This window comes from Rhipicephalus sanguineus, chromosome 8, assembly GCF_013339695.2.
Source record: "Rhipicephalus sanguineus isolate Rsan-2018 chromosome 8, BIME_Rsan_1.4, whole genome shotgun sequence".
Classification (NCBI taxonomy): domain Eukaryota; kingdom Metazoa; phylum Arthropoda; class Arachnida; order Ixodida; family Ixodidae; genus Rhipicephalus; species Rhipicephalus sanguineus.
In genome coordinates, this window is record NC_051183.1 from 24,041,995 (window position 1) to 24,068,087 (window position 26,093).

At 41.0% G+C, this 26,093-nt stretch overlaps 1 protein-coding gene across 3 annotated transcripts; it reads right to left on the reverse strand.

Moving 5' to 3' along the window:
- Positions 1-791: 791 nt before the first annotated feature.
- Positions 792-25,786, reverse strand: LOC119401558 (endoplasmic reticulum membrane-associated RNA degradation protein). 3 transcript variants are annotated; one of them, XM_049418790.1, is made up of 14 exons: positions 25,473-25,783; positions 21,195-21,343; positions 19,605-19,706; positions 18,569-18,658; positions 18,383-18,480; positions 16,604-16,743; positions 15,597-15,708; positions 13,873-13,975; positions 11,730-11,759; positions 9,675-9,743; positions 7,133-7,300; positions 5,594-5,674; positions 3,764-3,918; positions 792-1,347 (listed from the first exon to the last, which is right to left on the reverse strand). In XM_049418790.1, the coding sequence occupies exons 1-14, from the start codon at positions 25,618-25,620 to the stop codon at positions 1,044-1,046; spliced, it is 1,749 nt and encodes a 582-aa protein (XP_049274747.1). In that variant the 5' UTR covers positions 25,621-25,783; the 3' UTR covers positions 792-1,043. The 3 variants fall into 3 exon arrangements, with proteins under 3 accessions (XP_049274747.1, XP_037524385.2, XP_037524386.1); XM_037668458.2 differs by having other exon boundaries at positions 1,151-1,336; positions 25,473-25,786; XM_037668457.2 differs by lacking the exon at positions 5,594-5,674 and having other exon boundaries at positions 25,473-25,785.
- Positions 25,787-26,093: the final 307 nt, after the last annotated feature.

Consider the following 26,093-nt stretch of genomic DNA (forward strand, 5'->3'; position numbering starts at 1 on the left):
TGTAGCCCCTTCCAAATCTTAGTATGCGTTTCCTCATGACACTGGAGTACTGCGGCGAGAGTGACTTAAGGAGCGCTTTGACGCGATAGATGAAGGCCAAAAAATTTCAGAACCGCGGTCCTATGTTGTTATTTTCTTATCGCGGTGGTGCTGGGGATGTTTTCAGAGAGATTTACGGCCGTGCCCACACAAGTGCGTCCGCAACAGTCGTGCATGTTGACTTAGTGAGGCCCAAAGTTGTGAGGCCTAGCTCCTTCGCCAAGACCATCCTCATCTTCTTGCGGTCCTCGTCCACCTTTCATAGAATGTCTGATGCACGAGGACATGGCTTGCATCGACGTGGCAGGCACGTGTAAACGCAGTACAAGGACAGCAGCGCGCGTCGACGCGTTAAATGAAAAAGAGCATGACGCCAACTGCATCTGTAATCTAAACGCGAAAACACACGGAGGCATATTAGGGCCTCCAAGATTCGCGCACACAATCTCGGGGGCTACGGCGCGTCACTGAAGGTTTATTCTGACCACTGTGTAAGAAAGTATTTTTCTTAAACTGCGATTCTGACGAATTGGCGGCGCGGCGCGCATGCCCGCGCTTGCGTTCCCGCGCCCGCACGTGCCTGGCGCGTCTTCCGCGACAGCGCGGGCAGCACCTCTTCTTACCTTAATTCGCGGTAGCGTAAGTTCGTATCAAACGTCGCTGGGTGAAAATCGGTTCGCAACAACCGTAATCCATTACATTGCAGGCCAATGTGTCTTGGCGGGGACCAAAGAAAAATTCGCATCACCCCGAAATTCGTAAGAGCCGTGATCGTATCACCGAGGTTTCACTGTAGTCTACACACTACCTATTGAGCAGGTCAGGTAATGTGTGCGGAAATAAATGACTGATCACTGATGACCAATCAGAGTAACACAATGGGTGCTAGAAAACAGGAAACGTAGTCAAGGTTGGTGGAGGAAGCGATGGGTACGATGAAATTGGGAAATTTATGGGTACAATATTGAGCTGGCTGATGCAACACAGTGATAACTGATAAATGGTTATTTACGACTCAGTGATGATAATAAATGGTTGATAATGATTTTGGTGGTGACAGCGCTATCCTTGCCGTGCCTTTCCAGGAGCCTCCTGAAGTTTTCCCGCTGGCGTGACCGCAACCCATGCGTATTCCAGTTCTTGATCTTTGATGCCAGCGTGTCATTCAGCTGGTCCAAGGTGACGCAGGTTTCGTCACATATCTGCCTCAACAGCGTCACAATCATGAGTTCTTTTCTGGGCCTGAACACGGTTTCAGGGGCAGTGTTCACCACAGACATTCTCAGGAGGTCCAGATCTGCAAGAAGACTGGGACAGTTTGCTCCTCGTTATTTGCAGCATTTGCAGAAACAACGCTGAAACGCAGCAATCCAGGCTGTGTTCAACATTACACAACAGTGCATATAAAACCACTCACGAACACTTCCCAGGTACAATTCTCAGATGTGTATTGACATTGTCAACCTCTGTTCTAGATTATGCAACATCCAGAGTTTAACAGACTTACAGTAACACCTTATACAGGGTGCCCTAACATAACGTACTGACACTTAAGACAGTAATTCTTGAGTAAAAAATTAGTTACAGCAATTAACTAATTGAATGTCATCAAAAATATTACTCCTGCCTGCATCCCTCAACCGAGAACAATTTGTACTTTGCTTTCATTGCGGAAGGTCATGCACCCTTTTTTTGTAAATTGTATGGCATGATAGTTGAAATGCCCTATGCAGCAATCTATCATTCAAAGGACAAACTTTGAGTTGCACTACAAACAGAGTTTAGACAATGGCAAATGTGGATTAACGAGATACTGACATAATAACTGCTTTTCGAGGATTTGATATGTTCGTGAGGAGATGGAACAACAGCATGTTGATGCAATAACCTCGCACAAGTGTGACAGCAATCAAATGTTGGAACTTGTCAACTTAACGCTTCCAGGGTTCTCTACAGTGGTCAGTTTCATGGAATAGTTTCCCCAACATTGCCTAACTGGCACTTGAATGAAAATGCTAATGTTAGCATAGGTCGGCAAACTCACTCATGAGTCGACTCACCCAGACTCACTTAGACTCAGATCGGGCTGTGAGTCTGAGCGAGTAATATTTTGGGGAGTTTGAGTCCGAGTGAGTACGGCTGAGGAAAGTTTTATTTAGTCTGAGTGAGTCCGGTTGAGAAAAGTATTTGTGAGTGTGAGTCTGAGTGAGCTAGTGTAAAATATATTTCTTCAGAGAGTCTGAGTGAGCCCCACCTTCTATTCCGACTTATGGTCCTATCTACTCATCTTCAGCATTACTATCAGCTTTATACCGCCTTATGTTTATACTCAAGTCTGTGCATACAAATGTCAACGCACGAGTGTTCATGCACCGGCTTAATATTTCTTAATCAGAGGCGAGTCATGGAGGTGGAGGTTATCATGACCTCCTCCCCCCCCTACAAACTCTTTCACGGGAAGTTCTTTATTAAAAATATCGTTTGTGAGTTTTGTATATTATAAAAATGTCCTTACTGGACTGAAACCACATATAACACATATTTAAAGGTACAAGATCAAGAGGCGCCCCGTAGAGCACCGCTTATGTGCGATATTGGCGTTAAAGAACATTGACACCATGATCAAAAAAGATAATTTTACGCTAACGGACTCGTGAGTCAGCTCACTCAGGCTCACCCGGACTCAGGTCAAGCAGTGAGTGTGAGTAAGTCTTGCTGAGTACTATGTTGGTGAGTTTGAGTTAGAGTGAGTCCAATTGAAAAAAACTTTAGTGAGCCAGTTGAGGATAATTTTGATGAGTCTGAGTCCGAGCGAGCCCTCAGAGGAAAATACTTTATTGCTAGATTGAATCTGAGTGAATTACAATTTTTCTGCTGACCTATGAATACTATAAGCATGCTTCCTATCAACCATGAATGCTTTAAATATAGAGCAACAGAGCATTTGAAGGGACACTAAAAAGAAAACCGATTTTTCTTGCATTCATGAATGCTTTTTGCGCAGCACACACACGGACAAGGATAGAAATAAGACACCATGAGCACAAACTCACAACTGCTTTATTTGAAACGACGACATTTTACAATACCAAAATCACCATGCTTACTGTGAGAAGATGCTTTGTAAGTGAGAAAACGTGTAAAAAGAAAATGCAGGTGGCGACGTGCCACCTTGAAGCTCTTGCACCAATCGCCATGGCGCAAGGCATTGCACCAATCGCCTTGAAGCTCTTGCACCAATCTATGACATGGGGCCAATTGCCATGTCGTAGATTTTGACCGTGTCTAAAAGAATCTACGTCATCCCTAGTTAATAAAAATGAAGTACATTGCCCTCTGAGGGGGCCAGAGACTTAACATGCCAAATTTCAGAGAATTTCGTTGGTCCGATGTCACCAAAATACAAAAATGCACTTTGAGATCTGTGACGTGACATGTAGACTTCAGCGCAAAATTTAGAAATGAGACTTTGACCTTGATCTTCTCTATTATTAAAGCTGTGACGGTGAAATTACCAACATTAGAGTTTTCAGAGTAAAATTTATCAATTTAAACCGATTCACTGTTTGACTTTAGTGTCCCTTTAAGCACGCACTACTTGTTAAATTATGTGTAAAGATCTCAACAATAAAAGAAAAACTGGTGACACTTCGAATTCCAAAAAAAATGGACATTGACTGCATTACTCATAGAAGGCCAGGCATTAATTGGTATGAAAGCAGACCTTGAATTCCATCTTCTTGGCAATGCTACGTCCCATTTCATGCCCAGAAGACGCATACAGGCATTTATGTCACCAGCATTCCGTTTCGTGGTTAAGCCTTCGCTAGGTCGTTGGTTTGTCCCAAGGCAATACAACTTGTCAATGGCCTCCTGTACCTGTAGATTACAAATTTTAACATGTGCATGAAGCGATTAGGCAAAATGTACATGGCTAATGTTCTGTAGTGTGCTTTTACGGTGGGGACACAGGGTCTGTCACAGGAGCCATCTTGATTTTATGCACTCCTTTCCCAATCCGTTTCTTTGTCATTATTTTTTATTATTATTCAAATGCCTCTAAAGGCCCTCTACGAGGGCATTACATGGGAGGAGGGGCACATCGGCATTGGTCACCGATTACACATCACGAGCAAAAGAATGGACACAATAATACAAAGTTAAACACATATAACATACAAAATAAGTGTACGAACAGTTATTGCAGAAAAGATTAGACAACACTATGGAGCACATGAGTTCACAAAAACAACAGGAAAACAGAAGAGATCGCACAAAATCACTACACTGATCGAATTCAACGCCCATTTCAATTCAAATCTCAATTCAAAACACCTTTGTGACATTTAAATTGGGAAAAATGCCTATCAGAAAATTTTTCCACACAGCAGGCATGCTTACACAGAGAACATCCGAGTTTGTGCGCAACCGTGAAAGAAGTTGGTTCTTGCATGAAACAGGTGACCACGAAAGTCGAGCACATATATACCGAATTCTTGTCTATATCAAACAGTTGTCACATCCACATGGAAATCACGTGCATATATATACATATATATCGCTGCATGTGTGTATGTGTACTATGTGTATGTGCATTCCATGTGTTCACTGCCACTTTTGACATCTTGAACGCTACGCTGCACCCTCGCTTTGCCTCTTCTCATGGCATCACGATCGCTTTACCCGTCGTTAGAAATATTCGTGCGAATGAAATGGCACTGTTTTAGGAGATGTTGAGAAACAAGTATTTGAATCTATGAGAAAATCCATGTCACAGAGGGAAATTAGCAATGAAGTTGCATGCAGCGGGTATTTTAATTGCTCTTTACAATGACAAATTTGAATTAGTATTCTTCACTGCAAGACAGCCGTGTACTGCGGTGAAACACACTCAAAAGTAGCCATTGTGCAGTGAAGCGCACTACACGAGGCATATATCTCCTATCAAATTATAGATTAATATATTAAACTATTTCGTGGTCCCCTTCGGAAGTGATACATCATGAAGCGACTGTATAAAACACAGAAAGACTGAAAAAGTGCAGGCAACCTGACTGTAGAGGCCATATGGTTTTTATGCGCTTCAAGAGCAACGCAGATTTGAGTGTGAAGAAACATGACCCCTTTTTCTATTTTCATTGGAATTCGAGTCCGCAAGGCCGCATTTGTAAGCTTTATTAAAATGTAAAGGCATCTGAGAAGCAAGGTGCATGAATTTTCAGCATGCCTGAAAGACCAAACGGCCAGTGTCACAAATTTGTGATGTACCGATTTCGAAAAGTACAATAGAGCGACGCAGTGTTCCAGTTCTGTTCAGTAATGTAAGGTCAAAAGGCAAGCAAAGCGAGAAGTTCACCATTTTTCAGGTAGCTGCAATATAAATAGGGTAGTAGAGGCACGATGCTTAACACTGTGACAATTGGCAGCATATATGTGGCAAGATGCATGAACATATCAAATTATTGATCACACATTGTGCTTAATAATTATGATTAGACCCTAAGCCATCTTAATGCGCTTTACATGATGTAGCACAAGTAGATAACAATAGTACCTTTCTCCACAGAAGCTGAGTAGGGTGAAAGTGGGCCCGATAGCTTTTTGACAAGTTCCTTAATACATCAGTGTAGTCACTCTGAAAATATGAGACATTTTCATTGCTCAGACTCTACATTGTGCTAAATTGTTTGTTCATCATTGGAGGAAATAACTGCATTGCTAGTGTTCAAGCCCTATTTCCACTTTGACTTAACAGCGAGACTGCATCATTTGATTCACATAATTTAGTACATTGATTGACTGACTGATTAATTGGGTTATGCATTGGTTTTGACAAACCTCAGTTACTTGATGTGCACAGGAAGCTAATCAGGCAAGTTCCTGTAATTTGACTGCCAAAATTCAGTCAATGCGATGGGAATCAAACTGAAAACCTCATGCTGCATACACACACAACAATGTATATTTTTTTTTGAGAAGAGGCATAGCAGCAAAGGAAAGATGCCAAGTCATTTACTGGTATATGTGGACCATAAATGTGGCAATATTTGACAGCAAATGAACCAGCGGTATGCCCTCAACTATGATGTGAAATATTTTGCATAAAAATGCAGGTTGCTGTAATAGGTACCCTTGGTCCCTAATTCGAGCAGGTAACTAGCTTATGTATGTATACACATACAGGGTACCCCAGCTAACTCTAGCCAGAGTTTGAAAATATGCTGATATACTTTGTGATAGTGCAACCAAATGCATGTTGCTCAATACTGCATGGTGTATGTCACACTATCGTGTTCTGCTTAACTGTTTAATTAGGTAAGACTGATTAGTTAACTTCTAAAGCGATGAAGCTGAGCAGAAAATACCAGTTATAAAGTTGTAGATCAGTTTAAAAAATGTCCGTTCAGGTAGTTTCTAGATTCATATCTTCCTGCAGATGCCCACGGATTACAAAAGATACCACGTGACATGCCCGCTTATGCGCCATAATTGCACTAGTCCCTATATTCCACCTGTAAATGATGATAGCATTCAGCCACATGTGCTGGGGCTAAAAGGCGACAGGACAGTGGCGATGGTGGTGGCTGTGTGATGACGAAGCTGTTGCTAACGGCCGCACAAGCGATAACTGCTGCATCTGTTTATCGCTGTCATGAATTGCCACGAGGAAAGCACATTGTTTGTACATAGAACGTCACAGAACACTGCAACCACGGTGTGCAAATGGGCATGTCACATGGCATACTTTTGTACTTCGCAGGCATCTGCAGTAAGCAGAAAAACACTAACACTTAATAGATAACATGTTAGAAACTGTCTAATCGGATGTTTGACAAACTGGTCTACAACTTTCTAATTGGAATTTTCTGCCCAGCTTTGTTGCTTTAGGAGTTAACTAATCAATCTTACCTAATTAAACAATCAAGCAGAAGCGACTTACTCGATGCAATAGTGAAGATGAATTTGGTTGCGTCATCATAAAGTGTGTTGACACATTTTAAAAATCTGGCTAGAGTTAGCTGGGGCACCCTGTATACACACAGCGAGACAGATAGAGAGATAAACTTCATTTGAGACAGACCAATCCACTCACCTGACTATTTGTACCCACAAGTCGCTCAATACTGCATGTAAGTGCCGTCAGGTGCAAGACGTGATGAACAAGGCCTTCGCTGACTGTTCTCAGGTTAACTTCCCCGTGGGAGATCTTATCCCTCAACCTCGGTCCTTCAAGGTACGAAAATACGTCGAGAAGCATCTCCTGTGCAGGGGTGCAATCAACTTGCGTCAATTATGCGCATTCTAAGCGATACTCTATGCAGCAAATATCTGCGGCAATGCGTTGACCTGAGAATCGCTGTTAGCGTGCAGTAGAACATTGTATGCTTGGGGTGTACAACGCAAAGGTACAGAATGCTGCATTAGGAATGAAAATAATCGGCATTCAAACACCAATTCTTGAAAGCATCTCAACTTGTGTTCAACTTTCTGTATGTTCCAAGCAGCATTGTTTGCAGTGGTGCATTGGTTTGCACATCTCTGTTAGTGTGAAGTCATCCTTTGTATGCCGCCAAAGTATCCAATATATAGTTACAGTCTGTGCCATTACAAAAGGGAACACTTAACATTCAAACAGAATTTCCTGAAAGCAGGCAAGTCAGGAACATAACTAAGTGCTATTTTTTATACTTTTTCTGCTTTGAAGAATTCTATTCACAGGATGTTTTTAATTGTGTGTGGGAACAAAAAATGTTACCAGCTCTCAAAGAGAAAACTTTAGGTCTGACGTCCACCTTAAAGGGACACTAAAGGCAAATAACAATTTATGTCAGAGTGAAAGCTTAATGTATGACAACTTCTAAAATGACAATATTATCAACAGCAGTGCCCTACTTACCGAGAAATTAAGCTAAATGTATCACATGATGAGCGCCACGAGTGGGACATTTTCGAAGTAATCCCGATGACGTATGAGAGTCTGCCTACAATAAATCACTAGTAATCAAACTAGCAGCTATAAAAAAAGAAGCTTGCGTGCATCAAAAGACGTAATGAAATGCTGCTTGTTCGTTTCCGTTTGATTCATGGAAAAAAGAACCCCTGTGGCGTTGCCATGGGGAACGGCGCGCGTGGTTCAAAGGCTCCGTTTTCGCCGAACTGTGCTTCGCCCGGCGCCCGGCGCCCTGCTTCGCTCACGCGGTCGCGTCTCAGTGGTAGTTTCGGGATCGCGTACTGCCGCGTGCGTTTTGCGCGCTCGTGAAAGTCGCTTTGGCAGAAAGTTCGACAAAATGCCGCATGCAACGACGCCGGCACTACGAGCCCTCAGCAGCGTACCGCGTCCATCGGGGCTCAAGTCGCTGAACTGGAGCCCAACGTCGCGAGCCAATGTCTCGTTGTCAAGTTCTCCGTCCACATTCATTGCGGCGAATGCGGCAAGCTTCGATGGCTTCGGTGGCCGTTGTTGCTGCTGTGGGTCCCGCTACTTTCGCTCTGCTGCTACTAGTGTCGGCGGCCGCGCAGTAAAGGCGGGCAACGTTGGGCACGGCAGCAGTGACGTATGAAAGTCGGATTTCAGGCGGGTGATTTGAAGTGCGCTAACGCAATGCGGACCACTAAAACGTGATTTTATTTCAAAATAAGCACTTCCTTGACATACAAGTAGCACTACGAGGTTTCTGGACCGCTATATCAACAATCAATGTCGACTTAATATTTGCCTTTAGTGTCCCTTTAACAATGGCACAATGTGTGCATTAGCATGATGCTGTCTGAAACACAACATAATAATTGTATTCCACGATCAATGCATGAAAAGAAGCTAGATACAACAAACATTTAGGTTGGTATTACACAGTCAAATCTCCGTATAACGAACACATATAATGAATTTTCGGTTATAACAAAGTAAATGAAGAACACTCTTGCTAAATATAAAAGTGCTACGAATAGGGGTTTAAAATAAAGCAAATGAATAATAGTATTGCCAGATACAGTGTAAGAAATATATGTTTATGACGAAATTTCCGTTATAACGAAGTAAATGCAGAATTGTCTTACCAAACATACAGTGTGCTGAATACGCATTTATAACAAATTTTTTTAATAAAGAAGTACATGAAGAATAGTCTTGCCAAAGATACAGCGCTACGAATATATGTTTATAATGAATTTTCGGTTACAATGAAGCCACTATGAGGTTTCAATGCATTACCATGCAGAATCATGCAAGATGTCAGTGTACATGCTTAACTATGGACACGAAGTTGACATGCAGTCACACGCTTTATTTATGCTACCTCACACAGTCACTGATTGTTGTCACTCCAATGCTCTTTGTAATTTTTGCCACAATAAACTGTACAAAAACTTGAGAAACACAGAGGATTTGCGGTGCAAAAAAAATCAATTCATGTGGGGCGAACAACCTTTATAGCACCACTGATTACATAAAAATTTTAAGAAGATTTACTCATTTTAGGAAATATCATGGCTTTTATAGATGGTGCCTTTAGAGTGACAATTATACAACAATTGAAAAGAAAAAAAAGCCAGATGCCAAACTCTCGAATTCAATTGGGACAGCCTGCATATAAGCAAAGCAAAATTTAACTTCAGCAGCACACGAGTGAGCTTACAAAGTGAGGGTCTCCAAGGGCGATCCTGAGAGCATTCGTCGAGCCAGACTCCATTTCCTTTGCAAGAACCTGAACACCAAACATGTGGCATGCTATTCACCTCTCTTTCACAGGGGTCACATAAACATTGACAAAAAAAAAGCAAGTACAAAAGATGACACATTATCAATTTTATCTGCCGTTATCAGATAAGAGAGCTACAGCATTTCTACTGCTAATGCAGAAGGTGTAGAATATAGACTGTGCCAGTGAAACATTGACACAATTGCACCCGCTATACACACAATGCATTCCTTATTCGCATGTGGACAAGGACGCTAAATGGTACACAAAATTTATTTCATGGCATATCTTGAGGACGAGTATATCTCCAAACTGTACTTACTTTCGAAATTCTTATTGAATGGACATGTAGTGAGTATGCAGTGACTTCGATTCAACAATTATGCCTACACTGCATTTGCGCTAGGATTGCTGATTAGGTACCCACACAATCATTCAATTTCAGAACCGCCCTGCACTCTGAAGCAAACGTGGTCTAAAAATCTTAACCACTGAACCTTCTAACTGGCGATGTTTAGTTATGTGCAAAGTATGGCAAACAGTTAAGGGGAGCACCAATTCAGTATAGAAACTTGCAGGACCTTTTAAAAAGTCTTCACATAGAAGAATGACAACTGATATGGTGCATGAAGAAGATTCCTAATGATAAAAGATTAATGTGGATGTCTTTTTGTCCAATCTGAATGCAGAGAATTAGTGTTGTCATTGTAATTACTACAAGTTTACATTAACCCTTTCACTACCACTGATGAGCGTAGGTGCCACTGGAATATGATCCAATATAGTATAGCCAGTGACCATGAGCGTCGGCAGGATTTTGTCTTGGGGGGATGCAAGCCTGTGTTGCATCGCGGCTGGGAGAGGGGGAGAGCGCTGGTGTAGCTTGAGAGGGGGCAAGTGCTGGTGTGGCTTGAGGTGGGCAAGTGCCCCTTTTGCACCCCCCTGCCGACGCCCATGCCAGTGACGAGTTAAGTTGCCATAAGAATTTGTGCCAATACTTGGCCATTGAAATGTGTAGTTGTCACCAGAATTCACATTAATATGTGGCCAATCAATAGCATAGCTTTCACCAGGATTTGTACCAATATGTGGCCGATGAAGCGTAGTCATCAGAATTTGTGCGGATATGTGGCCAACGAAGAGGAAAGTTGTCGGCCAAATTTGTACCAATATGCAACCAATGAAGAGTGTAGTAGTCACCACGATTAGTACCGATATGTGGCCAATGAAGAGAAGCTACGAGAATCTGTACCAATACGTGGCCAATGAAGTATAGTAGTCACCATAATTGGCAAAGATATGTGGCCAATGAAGAGTGTAGCTGTCACCGCAATTTGTAACAATATAGCCACTGATGATCATTATCATCACCAGAATTCAAACCAATATAGCTGATGAAGACATGGTTGTCACCATAATTCATACCAATAGAGGCAATGACGAGTATACAGTCACCATAAAGCTATGTTTCGGTAAATCTCTGGGAAACGTAGTACAAAATGAGCCATTTCTGGTGCATGGAAAAAGCTGAAAGAGACCGTACTACACACCTAAGTGAGCAATTAATTTTATGCTACCTGACGTGCCTTCATTTGTGCATGGTCACAGTGAATATCACAAAAAACAATTAGAAATGCAAGTTCTGTTTTATAGAATAGCCTTAGAAGCAATTCAAACCTGCCTTTAGGTGCCTGACATAGATAACATACAAGTCATGCACTAAACATGCAAAAAGTTTTGCCAAAAACTGTTGTATTAAAGGGGAACTCACGAGCAATTAACAATAACCTTTGTTATACTCATTTGACTCTGTGCATCAATTTTATTTTCAACAGGTAAAACTAGCTTATAGAAGGAAGATATTTAGTATCAAATTTAAAAAAACATAAGGATTTGGGGAGAAAAATTCTGAATATGAAAATGGTTAAGGGGTTAGAGAAATTACTACACCACATGAAGTGGCTAACTGGCATAAATTGAAACAATGCTTACCTCATCCATTGTTGTGTACAATGTTGACATCTAAAAAGACACAAGGAAATAAATCCACACTTGCAACAAGCGAGGACACACATGGACAAGTTACTTCTGAAGTCATGCCTATACTACAAAGTGCCATTTGCTACATTAAATGTAGCCACATGAAAAATTTGTTCTGTGTTGCATGTGAATGCCAATTAACTACACATTTATAAACATCGCAATCTCTTTTGCTGTGTTAGTGATAGATCATTTGAATGCTGAGGTTGGAAGAGGTTGAGTTTTAAGAGCGTTTCTAGACTGATGATTAAGGCATGTTCTCTAATTATCTAAATCAGGTTAATTTTGACAACTTTATTTTTACTTTATTTACAAATACTTTAAAGGCCTCACAGAGGTGTTGTGTAAGGGGGGTAAGATACAAAAGCAAGAATAAACTAGGTTAACATCAAAAACAATGGCAAGTATCGCAAAATAAGTGTATGTACGAAGCTAGTGGTATCAGACATTAGATTGCAAGACACAATGATTCAGAAAATGTGAAACACAAAATGGTTGGGTGCTCATGAGATTAATTATGATAAATAAACGTTAGCAAAGTGAGGTATTGGGCTAGTTGGTTTTGCATGATTAAAAACTGTGCTACATTTACAGGAGAATGTTTTTTTCAATAAACCCAGTTGATAGTTTGTGGTTGTCGTGTCTACTTCATAACGCGTGTCCTCCCTAACTTCTTTTGTCCCTGTAACCACAGCGCAGTTTTTAGTTATGCTGAATAAGTTGTTGGCGTAACCTTAGTTACTTTGGGACATCCCTGATTATGTTTACTATTTTAGTTATGGTTAGGTTGAGATAGGTTATGCTATGTCTAATTTCTTCATGATTCAGCTGAATGATCATCTGCCTTAGATTATTGTGCCTTCTACATATGAGTACACAATTCAGTGTTAATATATTTTGCACGAAACAAAATTATTAACTAAAAAGCAACTGCCGATGCTGTAATGGTACGCACTTGATTCAAGTCCCGCACTTGAGCAGTTTTGGCATTTTTCAGCTCATTAACAATGTGGTAGTTTCATTCAAAGGGTGAAGCACTGATAGTGACAGCAAGGTTTAGTGCAGAAATAGAACTTCTCAGTAGTGTTGTAAGTATACACTTTGAAAAAAAAAAAAAGGGCGTATTTGCGGCATCTTTCTGTCCTATAACACCACCAATTTCGCTTGCCTTTCAATGCATTATTGCCACGTACTCGGTAAGAAAGGTACAGGGAACCTCCCCTATACCTTCCTTGCCTTCATTGTATGTTGGTTTTCATTGGGGTTGTGCTTTAACAAATAAATTAAAAAAAAAGAAAAAAAAAAGAGCCCTTGGTAAATTCCCCTTCTTTCATTCATTCATAGTGAGGGTCTCATTCTGGCAGACATGATGTCTCTGGGTAGTGTGAAAAGGTTTATTGATCAGCTGCCAGATCGTAAAAAGAACACGTGTTATGTGACGCCAGCTGGCAAAAAAAGAGTGTTTCACACTCGCCATCATGGTTACGAGTGGCGCTGGCCAACACTCCCAGGTTTAGATGCATGGAAATACCCGATAAACTGAACAGCAGGATGACTGCCACTGTAGTTCAACTGGTAGAGAATCAGATGTGCTATCCGAAGGTTGTAGGTTCGGTCCCTGCCGGCGGCAAGTTGTCTTTTCATCCCCTTTAATTTTTTCACATTTTATATCAAAACTACTAAAATACCGTTAAAAAACTACAATTCACGTCCCCTATACCCTCCTTGGCTTCATCGCCTGCTGGTTTTCACTAAGGTTCTATCCAAATCTTTAAACTCACTACAGTGAATTAACTTTATTAATAATTTTGTCATAATGTTCTCATTTATTTATGCTATGATTACCAGCAGAGATCCATAACCTTGTTCTTTGTACTATCTTCTTTTATGGCTCCCCTGAAATAAGAATCACAACTAGGATAGATAACTGGGCACGTATGTATTTCTTTTTGTCCGTCAACATCATCGTGCCTTTCACCTAGGAACAAGAATGACAATGTACACGAAACATGCAACTCTTAAGTCAGTCAGGAATATTCTTGTTACAACATCAGAAGCAAATTACACGTGAAATAGAAAATAGCCGAGTCCCTACCTCTGCTGTTAGTAGGCGATGGGAGCACTCATTTACTTTTGTGTAGAGAACCCTCAGCACGCATTCTAACTGGGGCAATGCCAACGTTAAACATTCAGCGTACCTGAAACAGATCAACGCAAAGACGTGCTACAATTGCATAGATGCTTCATTTTAACCTGGCTTGCACATTCTATACGACATGGCACTTAAAGAGACACTAAATATTTTTCTCATATCAGTAAATTACTCTATCACAATTCCTAAATCACCAAGCTTGCCACAAGAAGACACTTGGTAAGTGAGAAAATGTGAAAAAAGAAAATGTGGGTGGCGACGCCACCTTGAAGTTGCTGCACCAAATGCCATGACATCATAGACTTTCATGGCGTTTACTAGGTCCTATGCAGTTCCTAATCAGTAAAAATGAAGTACATTGTCCTCTTAGGGGGGGCCAGAGACTCAACATAGCAAGTTTCAGGAAATTTTTTTGAGCCAATGACGCGAAAATACCAAAATACACATTGAAATCTGTGAAGTCACTAACAGAAATTTCAGCAAAAAATTTAAAAATGAGACTGACCTTAATATTCTCCTGTATTAATAGACCTATAATGGTGAAATTAACGACATTAGAGTTCTCAGAGTATAATTTATCAATCTACACCGATTCATTGCTTTATTTTAGTGTCCCTTTAAAAAGCACAGATTTAAAGATTGTCACAAGCATGTGGCGGCCCCTCTACTGTAGCTTCGTGACAAAGACATAACAAAATGCCAAAAAATTGCAGCTTATGCAAAGGTGAACTTTTTACACTGCAAAATAACACATATAATCCTGTAATATTTTTTGTCTTTCGAATGTATCACACATGGCTAATCTGTGAAAAATTTTCCGTTTTTAACAGTTAGTGGTAAAAAATCTTGGGTGCATGATTAACACATGTGTCATACAATGCACTTTCCATCAAGATTGGACCTCACTGAGATTGAGTTTTATGATCGCGATTGACTTAGTTGTGCAAGGTGCGAAAGGGAGCCAATCATGGTTGAGAAATTCGACTCCTATCAGGGCTCGATCACGATCGAAAGTGCCCGTGTGACACCTGTGCAGCATCTTAACCCTGGCAACCACAATAATTACTGTAAAATCCCGAGCAAGCATTCCATACCGGAGCAACCTACCCCCTCCATTCTTTAAGAGATTTCAAATATGCGGCCTCTTCTCCCCTACCGCCATTTTCACTGTCTCATTCACTGTTTTTATTTGCCCAACAAGGGCAAATGAAAACAGTTAATGCATGCATATTCAATAAAGCATTTCATAAGAAGCACGGGTGCGCGTTCTTTATTCTTAGCGGCTCTTCCCCCGCCGTCTTGAATTTTGATCCACGACCGAGCAAGGGCCCCCCTCCAAAATTTTGTCGAATTATCCTTCATATAAGGAGGTGGGGGAGCTTGCTCATGATTTTACGGTACACGTCTTATTTTAAATGCAACAAGTTTCATTCAAATCACCCCATCAATTCCCTAATTCCCCAAATTCCCTAAATGTCAGCATTTTTGTGTCACACTTGTGAAACATGAATGGAGCGGTTAGGGATGTCCATCCAACAAATCACTTTATCTCGGCAATTGTAGAAGAGGTGCCTTTTTCAAATTGCAGAGCAGCTCGACACAATGCATTCCAAGGGCTTTGCAGCAGCGTTCCGTTTCTCACTGAAGAAAACATGAGCTACACTCACAAACCCTTGCTTAGAAGATCCATGCACGTACGCCAGTATGCCATTCTTCCCGGAAGAACCAGAGAACTGGACTCAAGTACTGACAGGAATTGTTCTTGACTGAAATGGACACCTGGGAAAGAGCAATGGTGGCAAAAAATCAACATGAATATAAAACTGTAGCAATTCAACGCAAGTGCATGCTTGCAGAGCCGTACGACGCTACGTGCCCCCTCAGTCCTTGGGTAACTATATTTCACAAATAAAGAATTGTTTTTCTTTCGTTTGCGGTTCATTACTTTCAAAGCGCATTGAAAATATACTAGAAACGTTCCCCATTTCTGGTCTAAGGAAAATTACGTGTTATCACAAGCAACGACTGTCATTATTTCCAACGTAACTAGTGATAGTCGACCCATGTAATCCACTCACACCCAGTGTATCTAGCTTGCTATTCCTCTGTTTCATTTTTGTTTTCAGTGACAATGTTCTATTACTGTACCTGACATACCTGTGTACACTACTTAGACTTCGTTCACTGTTTTGTATTAATCTTATGTTAATATTTGCAATTGCTGCTCACATTTCATAAGGGTGAAAATCCGCCACGCTACCTAAACGAGTTTTATTTAAATTATGTTTGTATAAGCACTCTATCTGTACTTGCAATAGTACATAAACAAGAGCATAACCAATGTATTTGTTGTAGTATTTGTATATATTTGTATTTTTAAGAAGAAATGTATTCCGTCTAGCTTTGTTTTGTTGCCTACATGTGTACCATAATATATTACACTTCTTCTGCTAAAATACCTCTTGGGACTACAGTATCTGTAAATAATAAAATATATAAATGGAGGCTTTCATTTCTCATTCATTTATGTACTGTACGGCATGAATAAACAATTGACTGATTGATTGATCTATGTGTATCTAGCTCCTACTCTCTGTACCTCTCCGTTCAACATCGAGCTTCACAAAATGTGGTTACCATAGCTCTCACTAAAGCCAAACGTGAAGCTGCTTGCCTTGAAAGTCATCCAGCACTGTCGCATACCTCTCCAGCGAAAAGCATTTGCGGCGTTGCATGTTCTGTCCATCAACACCATGGCGAAGCATCATCTGTTCTCCGAGGCTCAGGACAATGCAGATCAAGAGATAGGCATATCTGTTAGAGCAAAGAACATCTGTTAAGGCCAGCGATAACGTGTTGGACGAGGGTTTTCTTGATCTTTTGCAACTTCTCAGGGAATTATCGTGTATACATTGCTTCACTTTCTGACAGTAAAAGTTTTTCACAGCATTACCACTTATGAATTCATCGCTGATGACTTATCGTTGATGATATGTGGTTGTAGCGCTCTCTCGCCGAGTTCTTGGTTGTCATCTGTCTGCTAGCCAAAAAAACTGAACAGCACACGAAAAGCCACGTTCATGAAATAATGAATTCAATGGGGTATATATATGCAGATATGAACTGCCTACATAGAGATATCCAAATCCAAATGGTGCATTATGTTCCTGACGTGTTCCTTCGTACGGCTTTTTGCAGCATTGCGTAATGTTGTAACTTATAACATTGTAACGATCATTGTATAACACTGTAGTATTGTATATCTTGTCTGAATTTGCTTGTATTCTCAGGCAATTACGGGTCAATGTTATTTAAGTATGCATTTTTTACCGCTTCGCACGTGCTTCTTGCTTATTTTTTACCTGTGTATTGCTTGTAGTAGTTCCCCTGCCACTCAAATCACAGTGCACCTTCCAGAATGTAAGCACTAATTTCCTTCTGTTTCTGTATCTGACACCATATAGTATATTTAACCATGTAACGCCCCCTTTACATAATGCTCCGATAAGGAATATGTAAGGTATTGTGAATAAATAAATAAATAAATAAATAAATAAATAAATAAATAAATAAATAAATAAATAAATAAATAAATAAATAAATAAATTCAGTGGGTTATATGTATCCAGATCGGAACTACCAGTGGTTGCTGATCGTGTTTGTGCACAGCTACGTAGTAAAATGACGAGTGGTATTTGGATATAGTCAGTGCAAAATATATATGTCATCAATAGCCCAATTACTTTAATAAAGAAAACCACTCTGTGCCTTCTTTCCCTGGGTTTATGCTTTGAATGTACTGGCTTGATCAGTCCAAAGTGCAATCCAGTGCTGTACTACCTCCAAGTCCAGTCCACTGTGATTGGCATGCCGATCCTACAGCCGGTGTCATTGCGAAGTGACACAATCCTGAAGACAGTATGATAAATTTGACACAATATGCTACCGCACGACATCCCCAGTGGAAATTGGTTATTTTTTTAATGAAGGCATATAATGTTACATTCGAAAGTATGTCCTTCCTGCTATGATTTTACCAGGAGCTAATACTATCACTAAAATGAATACGTGAGAAATAGAATCCTTTATATATACATTTTTTCAATTGTGAAAAAAAAAAAAAAAAACAAAAATATTCAGCCAGTTCCACGTCATGAAAATCGTTGTACAGCGAAGCTGCAATGATAATGATGATGATGACTTTCGGTACAAAAAGGTCATCACCATCATCATCATTAATGAGCATCACCATCATTTCATTTTATTTATTCATTCACTCCCCCCTCTGGTCACGTGTCACCTAATACTACTACTACTACTACTACTGCTACTACTACTACTACTATGGCACATTGTAGACAAAGGCAGCTTCGCTGTAAAAAAAGCCTGTTCTTGCATAGATTCTCTCCCCAAGAAGCTGAAGCAACGCCCAGGCCAAGATGGCCTCCTTTACCTGCTGTCAACTTCCTCTGGCCTGACAAACCCGTGCCACATGACATTGCGCAGGTTGAGAGACTGCGGAGGACCCACAATGACTTTCAAGAGGGTCATCTGCGTAGAAACACCAATGGCAGCCAGTTGAAGAAAAAAAGCAATCACAGCCACAAGCTGTACAATTAAAGTGATCAGGCATGCTTACAAGTTCGGGTCCAAAGGTTTCATGTAGCTGTGGTGCAGTCAGGATGTCTTTTAGAAGAAATGGCACCTGAATGCCTTTTTCAAACAGAACCTGCGAGAATGTGAATTAGTGTTGTACATTTCTGAGGTTTTTATGTATACAACAATTTTGTTCGCGTTAGCTGCCTTATTTGGTGAAGATTCCTGAGCCGCGACATTGTTTATATTAAGGTTACTTGACAACTAAGTTCTGTCTATGTTGCAATTTTCTTCAGTCCGTAAAAGATCTGCTTTTCCCTTTTTTTTGTAAATGCAACAAATCTAATCATTGTAGTACTTGCGCGAAAACAAACGGGGACGAAGAAAGGAGACACACGGACAAGCGCAATCTAACAACTGATTTATTTTTGAAAAAAGCGTTTGCTTAAAAGCCCAACGTGATCTGCGCGCTTCCGCCAGAGAGCACACACCATCCGCGCCTATAACAATCAATAGACCACAATTCCCGAGATCATCGCGTCCACACACACACACACGAAAAAAATTAAAAAAAAAACCATCAAAGGCATCTACATTGACAAAATGAAAAGGAACGATAAGGAGATTTCGCTGCTGTCCGCGTATCTTTAATGACGTTCCTTTTCATTTTGTCAGTGTAGATGCCTTTGATGTTTTTTTTAAAATTTTTTTTCGTGTGTGTGTGGACGCGATGATCTCGGGAATTGTGGTCTATTGATTGTTATATGTGCGGATGGTGTGTGCTCTCTGGCGGAAGCGCGCAGATCACGTTGGGCTTTTAAGCAAACGCTTTTTTCAAAAATAAATCAGTTGTTAGATTGTGCTTGTCCGTGTGTCTCCTTTCTTCGTCCCCGTTTGTTTTCGCGCAAGTACTACAATGAATTCGTTCCAATTAGGCCGGCTAGCAGTTTTGCTTCAAATCTAATCACAATCAAAGCAGTAGATGTCAGAAAAAACTATTTCTTCATTCACGCATATCTATAGATATCAGCCTCCAAGCTAAACTTTCCACTTTAAAGCAAAGTGCCCTCTTAACGTACGTTGCCGAGAGAATGCTCCAGGATGGCAGTTATCCTAAGTATGGCCAGGACAGGCCCGCAAGGGTCATCACACTTCAGCCACTCAAAGCAGTCTTGAATGTCCTGCGAAGTTAAGCACGCATATAGGTAGGCACATTAAAGCAAGAAAAGCATCAGCAGAGAAACATGTAATTTCAATGCCTGAACGTATGCTGGGTGATCACTGCAGCGTCACTCAGCCTATAAAACAGATTTGATCATACTCAACAGTGCCTTTCATGCCAATCTCCAACCACACCAATCTTGAGACATCTAACCTTATTTTATATTTACTATTTCCTAATCTCATCAAAGCATTTAACAGTCTCCCATGCTCGAATGGGTTTTTCTCAAATTGGCAACAATTCTGTTAGCTAGGGGCATAACCAGAATTTTTTTCAAGGGGGAAGGCTTTGACTGTACATGTGCGTCTATATAAATGTAAAAAACGTAAAATTTTATGAAGTGCTGAACATCCCTTGGTTATGTTTATCCCCTATCAGGCTACCTGTGTGTCTTATCTGGCCAGCCTGACTGTGTACTTTTCTTAGTGACAATTAGAATATTAACTAAATCTGTTGACGCTCTAATCCACACTGCTGTCTTTCAGTCTCTTAACATCATGCCTATCATTTTCGTTTTATCACTCATCATGCAGTCCTTCACTTTTTCTTAAAAGTTCTTTCTTATCCTGAAAGCTCAGCATGAACTTGCATCTTTTAGTTCAAAATTCCTATGACAAATGTTAAGCAGCTTCTCATCAATGGCATCTGTGACATGCGTTTATGATAGATTCACACTCAACTACACCGATAAACAAACTTTAAAACAACTCTGTGAAATAGAAACTTACAGAATTTCATAAATCAGACCAACTTTAGCACTGTGGTCACATGCAATAGACATAACTTTGACACCTTCTTAAAGGGACACTAAAGAGAAGAACGATTTTTCTCGTATCACTAAATTACTCTTTTACAATACCAAAAATGCCATGTTTACTGCTAGAAGATGCTTGGTAAGCGAGAAAACGTGCAAAATGAAAATGCGGGAGACAACACCACCTTGAACGTTCCACACCAGTCGCCATGACATAATAAATTTTGACGGTGCTTACTAGGGCCTACGTAGTTCCTTATCGATAAAAATGAAGTAAATAGTCTTCTGAGGGAGCCAGACACTTAACAAGTTTCAGGAGATTTTGTTGAGCCAATGTGGCCAAAATATGAAAAAAAAAAGCACTGTCAAATCTGTGACATCACTATCGTAGATTTCGGAGGGAAATTTAAAAGTCAAGCTTTTGACGATGATTTTTTTCATTTGTTAATAAGCCTATGGTGGTGAAATTAATGACATTTGAGTTTTCAGGGTATAATTTATCAGTATAAACTAATTTATGGTTTCACTTTAGTGTCCCTTAATACCCAAGAGAAAGAGGAACGAAAATGACTGCAACACACTATGAATGTGCTAATGTCTTAATGTATAGCTTACGAATACCATCTAAAAATGCTATCACAAATCTCCTAGCTAAAGTAAATATCCTCAGTGATCAAATGCGATGCTTCGTACCTTCTCTGCACCCGTCCATGAGGAAACTATGATTGCGTTGACCTGAAATTCATCGTTAGACAGTTCTGCGTAGACTGTTCCGATGTGATGGATTGATGGTGACAGAACCTCCAATGTCCTTGAGTGCCATGCCTCGTTGCTTTGCATGACTAGAAAATGTTCAGCGATTCACTGTGTTCATTTCGGCATGTAAGATATTTCAAAAATGTTATTCTTAGAAGCGCACGAAAAAAAACCTCCGAAAATGGCATCCATCGGAAAACACAATACATGTATTGGATAGCCAGGAACAAGACAAACTAATGGCGTGCAACGTCTTTAACAGCTAATCAAATATCGTTAGCTTCAATTTGGTCTCTGAATCAAATGGCCGTTGTTTTGCAAGTATGAATATTTGTGCAGTTTTTTTAATAATTTAAATATGTCAACATGTCGTTAAGCAGACAACTGGAGCAAAAGTGCATTAAATTAGATCACGGTGCCCATAGTAGACAAAAGGATACCACGAGAAATTAGTGAAGTGTACACATATGCATATGCTTCATATGTGACACACTGCTCACTACTTACACAGCAGGGATTGATATCAAATAAAATTCACCCATGGCACTACTCAAAATGAATCCACAGTGTCTGCACCATACTATGATACCTCGTTATTACATCAAACTTTTGGCACTTCAAATCTTGAAATTTTATAATTGCATTTTTTTGCCTATACGCAGACTCATTCGTTAGAATAGCACATTGTGACTGCCCACACCTTGAAATAAACATCAATTATGCAGTTTTACCTGGCATAACAGCAATATGATTGAGGTAAACCGATTGCGAGAGTACTCCAGATTAATACTGACCACATGGGGTTCTTTGTGCAACAAACTTTAAGTACATGGGCGTCTTTACATTTTGCCAGCTTCAAAATGAGACAGCTGTAGTTGGGAATTGAACCCCGTCCTCAGGGATGGATGGATGCTATGAGCATCCCCTTCATAACGGGACGATGACGTGTGCGATAAGGCTAAAAAAAAACACCTTTTTTTTATGTTGGCCTAATGCTTCGTCTACTTTGATTAAATAGATTTTACTGTAGAAAAAAAAATCACAGCCCAGTTTCCTGCCCCTTATGGTGAAATGACGTTATTTTCCCCACTACTTTGCCCTTTCTGTCTGCTTCTCTGCCACCAATACCCTAACCGTCTATTTCTTATTTCTAAAGCGGACGTGTTCAGCTTTCCATTGTGGCCCCTCAAACCGAAGGCTTCATGTAGGCTCGTGCCCGAACATCCACCTGGATTGATATCTCCATATTCAATCAGAATGTGCTCTGTCACTCTCTTAGCTTCCCCCTGACCAGCCACGGTGGTCTAGTTGATAAAGGGTTTGAGACTGAGTTTCTGCGTTTGATACCAAAGCTTTCCGATAGCGAAAGAGAACAATTGGAAATGCCGATAAATATTTCCGAGATAGAAAAAGCTATCGACGAGTTGTCTGTTGGCAAAGCACCTGGACCCGATGGATTGGGAGCAGCAATGTATAAGACATTTAGAAGCGTAATATCTGTAGCCTTACATCGTGTATACACAGAGGCTCTAAGATTAAAGGAGCTTCCGTCTTCATTTCGAAAGACACACGTAATACTAATACCGAAGACCGAAGACCCTATAAAGTTATTGTCCGTGAAGTCTTATCGACCGATCAGCTTAGCCAATGTAGATTATAAAGTGTTCATGAAGGTTCTAGCCAGTAGGTTGCAGATGGTGATAAAGTCATTAGTTGGACCACATCAAACTTGTGGAATAAAAGGACGCACAATAAACACCAATGTTCATGTAGCAAGGAGTGTGTTGGAGAGTTGTGATGTGTTCGAGAGCAGAGTGGCAATGATGCAATTAGATATGGAAAAAGCCTTCGATCGTGTAAACCATGACATTTTATTTTTGATACTAGAATATGTTAATGTAGGGTCTGTAATAGTGGAAGGGGTAAAAATGGCTTATAGAAAGTGCTTTACGCGTATTGTGGTTAATGGGCATGTTACTGAAAGCTTTCAAGTGAGAAATGGCGTGCGGCAGGGTGATCCCATCTCAGCTTTATTATTCGCAATATACATGGAACCTTTCTGTATGAAGATTATTGGGAACGATAGAATAAGGGGGTATCAACTAATGGAAAGTGAAGTCAAAATGTTAACATATGCAGATGACATTGCTGTGTTTTGTCGGGATAAAGAAAGTGTGAGTGAAGTGATACGTGATGTGGTCTCGTTTTGCAAGTTCACAGGTAGTGCAGTAAACTGGGATAAATGCCTAGGCTTGTGGCACGGATCTTGGGAAAACACCCCGCAAAACTATGCAAATATGAGATGGTCAATTGTACCAACTAAGTACCTTGGTGTCCCCCTGCAGCATTACAGAGACACAAATGATTATTGGAAGGAGATATGTGAACGTACACGTGAAAAGACTCAAAGCTGGCATGGCAGGGAACTTTCTATGTTTTCTAGAGCGACTGCATGTAATTGGTTCATTATTTGTAAAGTATGGTATGTCCTGCAGTTCCTCTTCATGACAAGAACAAATGTGCAAAAATTGCATAGAGTTTTAGCAGTTTTTGTTTGGGGGTCGGTATGGGAGCGTACTAGCCGGACAAACTTATTTCATTCTTCAAAAAATGGTGGTCTAGGATTGGCTCACCTGTTCCTGAAGCAAATAGTGTCAAGATTTATTTTTTTACGTGACCAATGTAACCCTTTTCTGCGAACGTTTATGCAAATTGTACTGTGTACTAAGATTCCTGATTATGTGGTATCAAATGCGTCTGTAAAATGTAACCTGCGTGGATATTTAAGAGAAGTAGTGATGGCATACGGAATATTGAAGGTGCGGTTTTCGACGGACTACTTATCTGATGTAACGAGAAAGCGTCTCTACAGAGATTTACGTGACGTTATGTTACCTCAGCCCATCTACAGAGCGATATATCGTGTTGGCCATGAGCGTGACGTATTTAGGAGGGTAAAAATGATGACCGTACGTGCAAGCGCAAAGACATTCTTCTTCCAGCTGCACAGCGAAACATTACCGGTAAAACCGTGGCTACAAGAAAAGGGTTTCTTCGTCCCGTGGTCGATAGATTGCCTTATCTGCAGAAAGCCCGAGACTATCAACCACATTTTTCTTGACTGTTGGGACGCTGTGTTTCTGTGGGACATTTTGCAGCGCACCTTGAAAAAGGACTTGCCAATCACGCCATACGGTATTAGATTTTTGGCTACAGAAAATCAAGATGGTGTGCCTTATGACATGTTTATGTTGCTTGTGCTTCACAGCGTGTGGCGAACAAGAATGGCTGTGCGCCATGTAGATAAAGATGCCCGATCTGCGCATGAATATTTCACAGAAAGCATTGTATACATGAGAGATGTGTACAATGCTAGGGACGAACAACCCGAATGGGTGTCGTTATTAGATGAGTTGGCTGCAATGAAGCGCTTTTAAATAAAACCAGTCGCGGCCAGGCTGGTGTTTTTAGACTGGTTACGAAGTGTTTGTAAATTTCTGTTATGTGCAAAGGTGGCAATAAAGAAAAAAAAAAAGCCACGGTGGTCTAGTGGTTATGGCGCTCGACTGCTGACACGAAGGTCGCGGGATCGAATCCCGGCCGCGGCGGCTGCATTTTCGATGGAGGCGGAAATGTCTGCGGCCAGTGTACTTAGATTTAGGTGCACGTTAAAGAACCTCAGGTGGTCGAAATTTCTCGAGCCCTCCACTACGGCGTCCCTAATAATCATATCATGGCTTTGGGACGCTGAACCCCAGACATTATTATTATTCTTAGCTTCTCCCCAGAACTAACGCAGCGCCGCAGCAGCCACTGTGGGTGGCAATAAAGTTAACTTCTCCAAACGATCGCACTTTTCCATGACGTACAACCACGTGCGCAGGCGATCTTACTAGTGACACATCGCATTACGATTGGCGGCCTGCTCGACCACAAACCAACCTTATCTCTTGTTTTTCTTGTCGTTTTCGTACCCTTTACGCGCGTTAAGAGCACACCAGGGCGATAGATAACTGTTCGCCCGGCTTGTGAATAGTGGCCTCATTTGTTTACGAAGCACGTTACGGGCATAGAAAAACGGCTAGGGAAACCAATGATAACGATAAGGTCGGCTTTGATCAAATTTGCATTTGGCACAACCGACTAGTTGGGCGACAAAGACACCGCAAGGCCTTGTCAAGATTCAACACAAGGACAACGAAAGCAGCCGGGCACCTTCACAAAGGTCCAAAACGCTTCTCAGCCGCACCGTGTCAATGGTAAGGGCCTTTGTAAGAATGTTTTCGAGATCTATCGACATTCCCGTCTCGCAGATCATCTTCCAAACGTACGGTGACAGGCATGTTTGTGTCGAGACGTCCATTTCTGATCACGTCGCCGAAAACACCACACATTTCCGACGCACTGCCATGCGGTTTCACTTTCGTTGCTTCGACAGACTGATAGGGTACTTAACCGGTCGCTGCAGTTCTAGGGTACCAACACGCAAAGCAAAACAAACTGGTTAACCGGTTTTGAAAAGAGCAGCTTTGATACTAATTCGGCAGAGTGTTCGTTTCGCACTACATTAAATAAAATCAAGCCGAAGCTTTCTTTATTAGTACAAACTGTTCTCTGGTATAAATGCCTAAAACTTATGTCGTATGTGGTACTAATCAGGTTACTGTAGAATGCGCCGGTTCTTCGTGTTTATGTTGAGTAAATGTAGCGCATTAGCAGCGCTACTCGTGGTTCCGAGCGGGATAAGTGGCCACTCGTGCAAGGCAGCTCCGAGCCGAAGGTGAAGCCGAACGTTGCCGAAGTTCGCATAACGCCGAGCCGAACAGCCGAGCGCCT

Coding starts and splice junctions, on each gene's coding strand:
- LOC119401558 (XM_049418790.1), bottom strand. CDS start 25,620: ATGGACGTCTCGACACAAACATGCCTGTCACCGTACGTTTGGAAGATG. Junction 19,707..21,194: donor CATGGACGGGTGCAGAGAAG/GTACGAAGCATC, acceptor TTAACTTCGCAG/GACATTCAAGACTGCTTTGA. Junction 3,919..5,593: donor CTCAGCTTCTGTGGAGAAAG/GTACTATTGTTA, acceptor TGTAATCTACAG/GTACAGGAGGCCATTGACAA.